We start from the raw sequence: 13,224 nt of genomic DNA, 5'->3' as shown, positions 1-13,224 counted from the left end.
GTGATGACTGCAACAGTGAATACACTCGAACATCTACATTTATGGTAAGTGTACACAACTGTACTTTTCTTGTCCAGTCAAATTCCTTTCTTGGAAAATACCATTTTTGGTGGCAGCCACCTCTGCTATGCATGTTTCAAAATTTAGTTAATTTGCTTAGGACCATCATGATACAGTGGCACTGCGTATCAAACCTTAAATTAGAGCATCTGTCCCTCAGTCATTTTCCCAAAACCACCCATTTCAGAAGAGAGCACCTTGCATTCCATGGATGTGCATAGACTGATGAGATCTTTGTGTGTGTAGAACAAAACAAAAATCAGAAAAAAATAATTTCTTGTTTGGTTACTTGCTTTGCAAAAGGGAAGGAAGAAATACTTGTAAACAAGCAAATCTCTCCAATTGGCTGGGGATCTGTATTGCATTTTTGTTAACATCACCATGGAAAGCAGGTACCAGGCCACATTAATGCATGCTAATGATGTCACTACAGCTTTCATTACAGGAGTTTCCACCCAAGCCATCCAAGAAGCAGCAGCCTGGTCCTCTGTTTAAACTTTTTCAAAGCACTATGAATTCGGGTTTGCATCCAGAACTATTGCAGCATTTGTGCCTGATATCCTGCAAGGAGTGATCTCCAAATAACAAATACACCTTGCCGCCTTCTCTCTCACTGCTTTGGGAGTTTTCCCAAAAGTGAAGACTGTAACAGGGAATACTATGGTTAATATTTTAGAATTGTGTTAGGGATGTAACATAGTTGTAGATTTTCCTCTAGTTTCACTGCCACAGTCCTTGTTCATTGCTACCTTCCCCTTCTTTCTGATACCCAACCCTAAATGTTCACCTTTCTCTTTCCTTTAAAAGCAGGCATTCTCCCCTTTTCTGAGAGTCCTCCTTTCTGGAGGATCCAGACTGGACAATGTAAAGTGGACTGGGCCGGTGCCACCTGCTCCCATATGCTTTAGAGTGGGAGGCTTCTCTCTTTAAAAAGATCCGATTTTTTTTTTTTTTTTTTTTTTTTTAGTATACAAGTTTACTTTTTCACATTTAGTATTCACTCTGATATTCCATAAATGATTCATTTAGTTCCTTTCCCGTAAACATCACTCTTCCTCTTGGATATTATTCTATCTATTTATTTGCATTAGTTTCTTGGGGTGGGCCAGCTGAGTAACTAAAAGTTACCCCTTTTGAGAGGACGCCTGGGGTGAAAAGCTATAAAGCAGATGTACTATGCTGTACAAATGTAATGGTGAGTCATCATAAAAACATGCAGTGTGTGTGTATATGTGTGTGTGTGTGTGTGTGTATATATATATATATATATATATATATGTGTGTGTGTGTGTATATATAAATATATACATTAGTAGTGACAGAATGATTTATATACATTGTAAAATTAAAAGTGCAAATATGCACTGATGGAAGAAACAGTGTTGTAGTGGTGCATTATTCAAAAATTTTGACAAATGACTTTGTTTTAAAGCAGTTAGTAAAATATGCAAAGTCTTTTTCATGTTGTTCACATGGATTCCATTTACTTCTGTATACTTTGCTATTCCTTTTTCTAAGGAGTCTACCTCCCAATTATTTTATCTCCTCTGCAATATTCAGTACTTCATGTACGGTTGGTTTAGATTTTTTCCCATTTACTAGAAATTGCTTTTTTTTTTTTTTTTTTTGCAGCCAGTTGCATTAAAGTTAATAAGGCCTTATTATGTGTAGACAGTTCACTGGCAGTGTTCCCAGCTCAAAATAATCATTTCCTTAGTTAAAACAATTTGCTCCTTCAGCATTTTTGACCGAGCACCCTCTAGGGAATTTTTAAAGTCAGCCAACTCACTGCATTCCCAGAACACATTGCTAATTCTTTTTTTCCTATAACATTTCCAGCATTTGCTGTCTGTCTCAGAAAGAATTATCTGAAGCCTGCTTTATAGGTACAGAAGAATGGTTTCTTGACCTCTCCAGTAGGTACTCAGTTACTGCACTTGGAAATGGGAATACTTTTTCATAGGTCCCCACCCACAGAATCTAGCATGTGATCGATAAAAGTGACAAATAGTTCATCAGAGCCTCTGTTACACCCAGGCTCACAAATTAGGTCCTTGACACCTGTTTGAAATGTAGTGAGACCCGTCTTTGTTGCTGGTTGGAATACACCCGTAGGAAATATGGACTTTCACCATCCTCATCTCCATGCAGACATCTCCTTTTCCCACACTTTTCTCAAGCAAGTCCCTGAGCATTGGTGCCCCTGATGACATACTTGATCCTTAAACATTAGCTGATTGTATACATGTCTTTATTAAACAAAATTAAAATAAATTTTAATAAAGACGTTTATTTTATTTTTCAGTGTTTCCTACCTAGTGGTTTCTTATATTTCACATTTTCTTTCCTGGTTTTGTGATGTTACCTGATTGTGTCTCTCTCCCTTCCAGATCTGGAATCAAGAGAGTTATCTTGTAAGATGAGGACTAGGGGATTCAGAGAACCCAGAGACCTTTATCTCAAAGTCTGACAACAAGGTCTTGACACTTTTCACTGTGTGGGTATCCTCTCCTCTTTGTATGACCTGATCTTTGGTGAAGCTGTGAGATTGTTGATGTGTTCCATGACCCCCACCATCCACTACCATTTGTAAAAAGTGTTTTAATGTCTGCAGGCTGGAAGATGAGCCATGGGTTCACTCTCTCACATAGGAACTTTTCAAAGCATTGTAGAGCAGACTCCTGCATGATTTATGCAGTCCATTATGCATGCTGCAGAGAGTAACGCCTCTTCGTTTCACCAATTGATGACGATTCCAAGACTTTGTACATATTGGAAAAGAGAATATTGTCCTGTGTTGACTGGGGATTAGATTGCACATCTTTCTCTTTCTCATGTTCATATTCCAGTCCTCCCTAGCAATTCAGGCTATTAAAATGAGTACTTTCCTTGATATTAGGTTCAAAGAATAGCTGTCTTTGAAACCCTTACCTTAGTGTCTCAGTGTCTACAGTGGATTTCTGTGTGATGCACTATAGCCTTTTCATAATGCTCTGGCTGGAACATCAGATTGCAGCCTTTCTTGCGAAGGATGGCATATCACAGGCAGGGCATTCTAGATATTTCCTTACAGAAGGTGGACATCTTAGGTCAGGCATTCCAACACTTGATCAGAAATCACCAAAAGAAGGAAAATTGACCTTTTCCACTTTGTCCTGACCTAGCAATGGATGTCGTTACTTCACTTTCAGGTGGCTCACTTGCCCTTGTGTATAGAAGCTGAAGAGAAAAATGACTAGGCTGGGGATGACCAAAAATGATATTCCCTTTATACATCCAGTAAAGACTCCTTCATAGATCAGTTGTAAGGTGAGTACATGTTTTCTTAAGCTAACTGTCTATGCTTCTGTCTTTATATGCCTGTTGAATGTATTTTTTTTTTAATTTATATTTTACATTTTTTTCACAGAAGGCGCAGAGAAGCATTGGAGCAGTTTGTGTCCAGTTTCAGCCAAGTTCTGTGTTCTGAATTAACCGAAGAAGTCTTGATTAAAAGTTTTCAAGATGTTGCAGAAACTGAGCTACTGTAAGTATGAGCAGTAGTCAGAACACCCTGATAACAATGGGAATAGTGTCTGCGCATTAGATGTCTGATGTACTGAGGGTAGTATAGATAAAACCATTAAGCATGTTTCTTCAAGCCCTTCAGCAGCCAGTTGACAAGAGTGCAGCACTGAGTACGATTACAGCACATTTTAGTAGAAAAAAGTAGCTCGTAATGACAACGCAATGTGCTCCTAAACAAACCCGTAAGGAGCAGGGCCATAGATTTGTGCTCAAGTAAGGAAAAAAGCATCAGAATGTGTGGAGAATGTCTTCACACAAATACACTAAGAGGAAAGGAGTAGCAAAAGTAAAATTGGGTTTGCAGTTCAACAGAGAATGAAGCAACAGTGTTCAAGATAGGAATCGTAGCAAACAGTACTAAGGAGGAAATGGGCTTTGAGCCAGAACTCAGAAGAAAATGAACACATACTTGTTTGTAACTATCAGATGAGTGATTCAATTGCATTTTAGATGTTTGTTTCACTGTTGCAGTCATCACATTTGGGTTATCTGCCTGCAGGTAGCCCTCGGTTGGCCTGAATACCAGAGTCTTGGGATTTCTGTGTCAGATGCTGTCGCTTCTTCCATAACGTCAGGGGTATTAAACATGCAGCCGATGCCATTACAACAGTCTTTCTTGCCGTACGGTGCCCAAAGCAGAAGCAGTTTGCAAGTGCAGGTCAGCCGCTTCCTAGAATTTTTGTTTTTCGAGTTTTCAGACCTGAAGTCTTCTAAAAGATAAGTACACCAATAGGGATCCCTTTTCTTGCTCTAACCGATGTCAGAAAAAATTAATAATAGTCTTGCATGTGGAAAGCAAATACCTCAGAGATTTTCATGCTTATTGCGCCACCTGTTTAGGCCCAGGCCACGACGTCCCTCGCTGTCGGTTTTGTGCCTTGTTCAACGCCCCAAACTATTCGTCTTTGGGCTGTTTTTGTTGCTAAATTCTTTCGCGCTCAATGGCCTCGATAAGCCATCCGACTACTGAACTTCTGAAAAAATGTAAGGATAAAGAGAGATAGACCGCATAGGTCCAAAACTCCTGACGATGCTACTGTTAAGCTAGTCACCAGTCCGCCGGTACACAGTGAGGTGCTTTTGCAGTCCCTGATACCCGCGTCTATAGTTTCACAGGCCTCTACTGAGACCCATTTGGAGTCCGGTATACTGCAAGATGCTTCTTCGACTATGAAACCTGTGGATGTCTCTGTCTTGAATGGGTCCAGAGCCACTATGCAGGCACCGGCTTCTGGGGTGTATTCAGGCCTTCCGATTTTCATATTAAACTGACGACTTTGTTTCAAACCAAAAATACCAAATTTCTCAGGCCTAGAGTTCGACTACGCCTAGGAAACCGATGACCAAAGGGCATTCTCAGGCCCACATGCCACAAAAACAAATGCTTAGAATGGCTGAAGACCTTATTATTTTAATTAGGGGAAGTCAGCCTTCCCCCTCAAAAAGACCAAGAACTGATTTTCCTTCTGATTCTTCAGGAGTCTTATAACTCTGACCCTTCTGATTACTAGGACATGTCATTATCTACCTATGAGGATTCTGATGCAGAGGATTCCATTCCCTCTGCTTCCCCACCAGAAGATTTTTATTTTAGTGAAACCCTGTTTAGCCTTAGAGAGCATTTCCGTTGAGAGAGCCAGGACTACTCTCAGTCCAAAAAGACACTTGGGGAATTTTTAAACTTGCCTCAGTACAGGCCTCTAGCTATGACCCCTGTCTGGAAATTGTAGATGTCTTCTTGGAATCCAGCATTACCCCTGATACTTTGCCTTCAGCTCCCAGGAAATCTGACAGGTACTATAGAGTACCTGACTCCCACAAATTCCTCTTTAAGAGTCCTGCTGCGGATCCAGAGACCATTTCCCAGAGACCTAAAGGCATTAAGACTACAACGGCCAAAAATCCTACCCCTTCGGACAGGGATTCTAGGGCTTTAGACAGATGGGGTAAGAAGGTATACACCTCTGCTACTCTTGCCATCAGGGCTTTAAATTGCCAGTTTCATATGTTACAGTATCAGCAACATATTATGGAACTAATTAAACAGAAAGTGATGTTGATTCCTGATTGTGCAGAACAGAAAGATTTACAAGATTTAATACATTCTGCTAACCAAGTTGGTAAACATACTATGCAATGTGGTTTTGATGCCTTTGAAGCATCTTGCAGGGCTGCTGTCACTGGGTCTGTTCTTAGAAGGCATCTTTGGCTTAAGGAACAAACCTTGCCAGACCGTGTCAAAGCAAAATTGCTAGATGCACCATTAAACCAAGAGTGTCTATTTGGCAATAAAGCAGAAGTCCTCAAAAGGAAGGAGGAAAAAGCTAAATCTATACAAACTGTTAAAGATTTCTTACAAGTACAGCCACCTAGATTCGATAGGCATTGGCCTTCTAAAAACTGGTCTTTTCCAGTCCCTCCCAGACCTTCTCAGTCCAAACCCAGGGGCAGCAGACCACCAAGACTACAGTCTCAGGGTATGCACAGATCTAAGCAATGGAGTGCTCCCACGGCCAAAACGGGGAGTAGTAAGCCGCCATTCTATGGTAAAATCTCACAATGACTTATCCTTAACTCTTCCAAACCTTGCCCAAGTACTTGTATCTTTAGGAGGGAAACTTGCCCTGCAACGACTTTCTCTTCTCAGTTTCAAGGCTGTTCAGCAGAACAAAGGGGACAAGGCTTTTATTCCAGACTGTTTCTGGTACCCAGAAAAGAAAACTCTTGGCATCCTATCCTGGATCTGTTCCTCTCATGGAAAACAGATTTACTTCTAGCCATCACTTCAGCAAGAAGAGTGTCTGATTTGCAGGCCCTTATGGCCATGGAACCCTTCATTATCTTCATGCGTACATGGTTTCTTTCAGGACTAACCCATCATTTATGCCCAAGGTGGTATCTAGTGTGGCCTTAAAACAATCCATTCGTTCGCCAACTTTTTTTCGCTAATCCTCAGAATAAAGGGGAAAGGATCCTGCACTCCCTGGACGTGCACAGGCAACTTAGGTTCTATCTGGACAGGACTAAGCCTTTCAGAAAATCTGACCAGCTGCTAGTCAGCTTTGCTGCAGGGCCAGAGGGCAAAACCATTTCAAAGAAAACCATTTCTAAATGTATAGCACACTGCATTCATTTCTGCTGCAAACTCATAGGTAGGTACTAGGCTATCGGCCCAATGGCATACGTAAGCCTAGCCAGCAAGGTTCCATAGCTTATGCCAGCCAAGAAAGTTATTTTCCTGTGCTACTGTCCAGCAGAGACATAGAAGTGATCTCCAGGGTGTATTTCCTATTTCTCATCCACTCATCAAGATTTTTCTTGAAGAGTGCTAATGAAGAACTTTGCTTGACATAGATGGGTAGCTTGTCCCAGAGTATAGGAAGTCTCTGGGACAGAAATCTATCCCTCCAGCGTGTACTGTTTATTTTGGTGACAAGGTTTAGGTCCCTAGAGCGTGTAGCTTGGAGGGATTGGGATTTCTTTAGGTGTAGCATGTCCAACAGCTCTGGGTTTGACATAGCTTTATATGTTAGGCAGAGATCACCTCGGAGTAGGCGATATGCTACTGAGTAAAGCTGGAGTTTTTTGAGGCAGTCAGTGTAGGGCATTTGTTTGAGGCCAGTAATCCTCTTTGTGAGGTACTTCTGCGACCTTTCCAGCTGCTGCAGATGTCTTGTGAGGTACACTCCAGTAGGGGCGTTGTACTCTATAATGGGTCTTATGAGTGATGAGTAGAGGGGAACAATGACCTCTTTTTTTCTGGATGAGAACCCTTTTATGATGAAGTGTGCCATGTAGAAGGACTTCCTGACTACTGTGGCGATGTGATTATCAAAGAAGCGACTACAATCCACCTGGGTCCCAAGGTCTCTTATCACGCATTCGGTGTTAAGTAGATTGCTGCCTATGTGGTAGTTCATGGGTACAGAGTTTTTACCAAAGGGGATGACACTGCACTTTTTGGCATTGAGCTTGAGGCCATGGCTCTGACACCAGGCATCTGTCTCAGTGAGGCCCTCCTGTAGGATGTCCACATCATTTGGGGACTTGACTATGGCTCCTAGTTTGCAGTCATGGGAAACCTACCCCACATGGGATCAGAACACATTCCACTAGGGCTACATCGACCTCTACAGTATTTCTCAGGGGAGTCCCTACCAGGGACATCCTGGCAGCTGCAACTTGGAGCTCTGTACACACTTTCACCAAGCATTACTGGATTACCAAATCCAGATTTGCTACAGGCAACCCATTTAGAACCCACTATTGCATTAATATAAAGCAGCTAGGATGGCTTGAACTACAAAACCTGCTTAAATTCCACCAACTAACAATTGCCCATAAGACTCTTTATCAACCTTCCAATACTCCTATCTACCCTCATTACCCCCTATAAAAATCTGAAGTCCTTACGTTCATCACACAAACGTCTTGTACACACCTCTAAACCTAACAACAGGGCTGGGGATTCTCTCTTTTCTAATACTGTTGGAAAATCCTGTAATCTTCTCCCCAGTGACCTTTCCTCACTTGCCTCTTTATCACTCTTGTAAAACAGTCTGAAACTTTTCCTCAGGACACACTGGTTATGCCCCTGTACTAAACCTGACTAGTCATCTATCTCTTCAAACTTGGCTCTGCCTACCCCATACTTCTCATTAACTGTTCTACCTTCCTTATTAACCACAAATACCATCTCCCTCTACATTACATTATTTCCATCCTGTGTGGACACTTATTATTGGGAGAACTCTTTATTAATATAACTGTACAATAGCTTGCCTTTTTTTATTATGTACTGTACCTGTATGTTGTATTGTACCTGCATTTTGCACTGTTATGATTTATGCCCTCTCTGAAAATTCTGTGTTAACCTGTAATATGCATTGTATATATGACTGATGTTGTTATTTGTTGTTCTTTTTTTCTTTTTTGGAGCTTATCTCCCCTGGCCTCTACTGAAATTGGCATATATCCAGTTAGACTAGCCCGGTCAACAAATGTAAAATAATAAATAAAATTACCACTTACCAATCTTTTCTAAATCCAGAGCTGGATTTGCCACAACAGTCTTACAGGGCCTGATTGCCAACCCTAATGCTTCTTAACTACCTCCACCCATCCTCAGCTTTGGGAATCAATTCAAATGTAATGACTGCAACAGTGAAACACGAAGAACATAGTACAGTTGTGTACACTTACCATAAATGTAGATGTTCGCGTGTATTCACTGTTTCAGTCCTGGTTACCCTCCCTCCTTCCCCTTTATATCTTCTTTCTTTAGGGAGTCATAAGTTTCTTTACCATATTTACTTGGGTCTTTGACTGGTTAGGGCAAGAAAAACTGATGTAATGGTGTTGGCTGCCTTCCTTTATAGCACTGACAACCTGACGTCACTCAACAGGCGACGGCAACAGACGCAGAAAAACTTTGACTGTGGTATTCGGGCCAGCTGAGGTCTACCACTGCAGGGATAACCCACTGATGACTGCAGCAAGTGAATACATTCAAACATCCACGTTTATGGTAAGTGTACACAACTGTACTATCTGGCTGAGGTCTCAATGTTTTTTTTTTCCCAGGTGAAAGGGTGGGTCATTTAGTTTTCACTAAGAGTGGAAATTCTGTCATTTTTGAGGTCTACTGTACCTCGTGACTCCCCTCTTTTCTTGGTCTCAGCCTTCATCATGCCTCCATGGGTCAGAGCAGAGAGTCAGGCCTCAAAAGCACTGCTCAACTGCAGGAAGTGTCCTCTCAGGAGACCGATCATACCCTCCCTTGATATTCCAAGAAAGAAAGAAGGTGTGTGTGAGGAGACACATTGATTTCCCGTCAGAGTCTGTCACTTCAGACATTGACTCAGAATATCAAGAAGTTCCTTCCAGTCTTCTCTGGAAGATGTCACTTTTGGGGGGAGATTCTTGTGTTAATGCTAGAAAGGGGATTTTGGCTCACAGTTCCACATTCTCAGGATGAGGAAGCTCTTTTTGAGGCTTGGTGTTTGGTCTCTTCTACTTCATGGATGGTCCCTCCTGCAAATCATAGTGCCTAGGAAGCCAGACAAAATTCTTAGCCACTCCCAGGTCAGACAGCATTGGACTAATGGGTCCTTTGGTTGATTCTATTATTGTGGCAGCTGCTACCAACAAGAGCTGACCAATAATACAGCCGCTGTCAGTCTGCCCAATAAGATATCCAGGGCTATGAACAGATTATGGAAGTGGGTGTATACTTCAAGAAACTTTGTGCTTTGGACTTTGAACTGCACCACTTGAATGAATCTGTACCAGAGAGATTTAGCACAACAGGTACTTGATACTTTAAGAAGATTTTCTACATCCGTCTCCAGGAAGTATTTGGAAACTTTGAGCAATATGCTCAGTATTACCAACCTCTTCATTTTGTTTGTGCACAATAGAGCCTATGGAGCAGGTTGGGCTGCAGCAGCTGACATTACTATGAGGTGTCAGGCCTCTCTGTTCCTCTGTGACTTTGTGAACAACTTTAAATTGTCCTTTGCTAATGTCTGCTGTGATGGATCATCATTATTTGGTCCCTCTGTTAAAGAGAGAATGCAGAAGTGTGAACAGGATGACAAAATGCTTTCTGACATGAGAGTTAGGTTTGAGACCCCAAAAAGATCATGCAACAGAAGCCAAAAGGTTACCAAATTGTTCTGGTTTAGGAAAGCCAAGTGTCAGCCGTTGGAGTCCACTTATGATAGGGGCAGCCTGGGCAGGGTCAACCCTTTCAGTGGACACAGGCCCAGAGGCTGAGGGAAACCTCAGAACCAGGGATACATTTTGCCCTTTTCCAACAGGCAACCGCCGCAGTCTCTGAAGTGCTTACCCGACTGTTCCTCTCTGGAGGTAGTCAGGGTTGCTTATCCCTCTGCTCATCTATGTGGATGACCATCACACAGGTCATATGGTTAAGAAGGATAATATACAGATGTTTTATTTCCTTTTTCCAGTCACTCCCCTAATTGAGGAGACCTCCTCCATATGTTCCACCCAACCAACTTTTGGCATCAGAAGTAGAAGTGCACTCTTTGATCCAAAAAAGAGCTGTCCAAGAGGTCCCACCAGATTAGAGACGGTCAGGATTTTACTCAATTTTTTTTTTTTTTTGGTTTTGAAGAAAAACAAGAACCACAGACTGATTCTGAACCTGAGTCATCTAAGTAATTACACGAAGAAGACCTGGTATAAAATGGTCAAAGTGCCATCAGTTTTGCCTTGCTTATAGCCAAACATCTGCATATGCTGTACAGTTCATACTTCTAGGATGCCAGTCTCCACATCAAAATAGCCAAAGCATTTTAGCGATTTCTTCATTTCTGCTAGAGAGACGGTCACTTACAGTTCAGGGCCTTGCCCCTTCAGTCTTTCCACAGACCCCCCAGGTTTACATGGACATTGTAGCAGCACAACTGTGACTAAAAGGGATTCAAGTCTTCCCCAGTCTAGACAACTGGCTCCCAGCTACAGCAACCATGGAATCATTAATCACTGCCAGGGACCAATCGTTCCAACTTTGCTGTCCCTGGGCATATGAGTAAACTACCAGAAGTCACTTTTTCAACCAACACCAATCATTTAGTTCATTGGATGTCACCTAGACATAATGACATCCATAGTGTTCCTTTCTTCAAACAGAATTCAGGCATTAGGATGCTATTTAAGCTTTCCTCCACTCCAGTCTCCCTACAGCTGCCCTAGCCCTCTGAATTCTAAGGCTAATGGCTTCATGTGTTCTAAAGGTGCTGTTCATTAGCTTTCACATGAGGTTTCTGCAGTCTCTCTTGAGGGCTGTGTGTTCTCAGGTTTGTCAGCCTCTTTCAATAACTGTTATAACCAACCTTTGCAAGGAACAGTCATGGTGGTGGCTAGATTTCCCTTCATTCTTTGCAGAAGATCCTTTGTTCATCCACTGGTGGTTAGTGTTCACAGACTCGTACTCTTTGGGGATGGTGAGACATTGCAGGGGGAAGATTCTGCAATGATTATAGAGTCAAGAAGAGGTCAGTCTTCACATCATTGCCTTGGAGATGCAGTCAGTCATCTTTGCATTGCATGAACTTCAAGAATCCCTTCCACCAAGGATGATTTCTGTCCAATACATGGTTTGACAGCTGATTGGTACATCAACAAAAAAGAGAGGACCAGTTCTTATCCCTTATGCTGGGATGCTGAGGGTGTGGGCGATTACTTTGCATCTCTTTCTAGCAGCAACGCACATCCCTGGGAAGTCCATTTGCCTTGCAGACTGGTAAGCAGATCCATTCTGATGCCTTGTAAGTTGCTTCTTAGTCCACTGGTTGCACAGCCACTGGGCCAACTTTGCTGAAATGTGTTTGCTCCCCCATCTATCACCAAATGCAGCAAGTTCTTTGCCATGATCCATCTGGAAGGGCAGTCCATGAGAATGCTGTTGTTGAGCACTGGCCTTCTAGGATTCTTTATGCTTACCCACCTCTGCTCTTAATTCCCAGTGTTCCGCAGAAAGTGATCAGATGCAGTCACAGTGACCCTCCTTGTCTCCTAATGGCCCAGGCAAATTTGATTTCCCCTTCTTAAGGCCTCACTTCAGGGACTCACCCTTTGGGTTATGGTTCCCTGGCAGGATCTACTTTCCCATCTATCTGGGAAGCCTCAACCAGATCATCACAACCTCAGACTAACCACTTGATTTCTCATTTCCATTGATAACCAATAATCCAGCCTTGTCCTCTTATGAGGTTTGGACTTTGTCATCTACCCAAAAGGTTAATCCACTCACAAGCTTTATCATTGGAAGTGGAAGAATTTCATGGTTTGAGCATCTTTTGTGGACATTGACTCTCTTTCTACCCTGTACCAGATATGTTCCCATGGAGTTGTTTTTTGTAATTTTTCACTTTCTGTTTAATGAGTAGCCTTTAAGTATTTGTGGTCATGAACGTGATTTACAAATGGTTGGCTTTGGATAACCCATTGAAGGTCATTAAAATTTGTTTCCCACATTCATGCATGCTTTTAATGAATTATTTTTCTTTTAGTATTTTATTTTTTATGGAGGAATTCTCTGTACAACATTTTCTGTCCTGTTTGGGTCCAACATTAGATTACAGTCCATGCTGTCCTCTCCTACCCTTAGTATTGTAGGAGTAGGAGAATGCTGGGAACTTTTGCTTTTGACATGCAACATGTACGTTTGTCAGAGGGTCAGAAGAGTGCATTAGTGCAGCTGCATCTGTCTTTTTAGTACTGTACAACAGCCTAACTTTGCTAAGTGTGCATGGACACAGCACGGTCTGCTATAGCACATTTGGTTGTTGGTACTTGATCCTACTTACGTTGTAAGTGAAGTGGGTCATCTAGCATTGTTACCATCACTAGGGCCATATTAGTTCATGTTCTGTGCTGTTTCCCACGTAGCGACAGGTGATTTGAGCCCCCCTCCCCCATTTGACCCTCTGACTTCCTGAGCACATTACCAACATTAAAAATTGATGCAGAACATTTATTGAGTGAGGTGTCAACCTTATTTTTCTTCTTTTGCTTGTATTTCTGTTTACCATAGTAGGCATTTACATTGATTGGGTATGACTACAG

General features: G+C 42.0%; 1 protein-coding gene across 1 annotated transcript in view; it reads left to right on the top strand.

Moving 5' to 3' along the window:
- The window catches only part of LOC122792701 (germinal-center associated nuclear protein-like), a 1,487,771-nt gene that overhangs the window by 1,061,721 nt on the left and 412,826 nt on the right, over nt 1-13,224 (top strand). Inside the window, exon 16 of the mRNA XM_044060286.1 lies at nt 3,470-3,586. Coding sequence (XP_043916221.1) covers nt 3,470-3,586 — 117 coding nt within the window. The remainder of the gene's footprint in view (nt 1-3,469; nt 3,587-13,224) is intronic.

Source organism: Protopterus annectens, chromosome 2.part0 (genome assembly GCF_019279795.1).
Source record: "Protopterus annectens isolate FY-2018-M chromosome 2.part0, PAN1.0, whole genome shotgun sequence".
NCBI lineage: Eukaryota > Metazoa > Chordata > Ceratodontiformes > Protopteridae > Protopterus > Protopterus annectens.
Note: the sequence above shows the minus strand (reverse complement) of the source record. Positions and strands in the feature narration are given on the sequence as shown.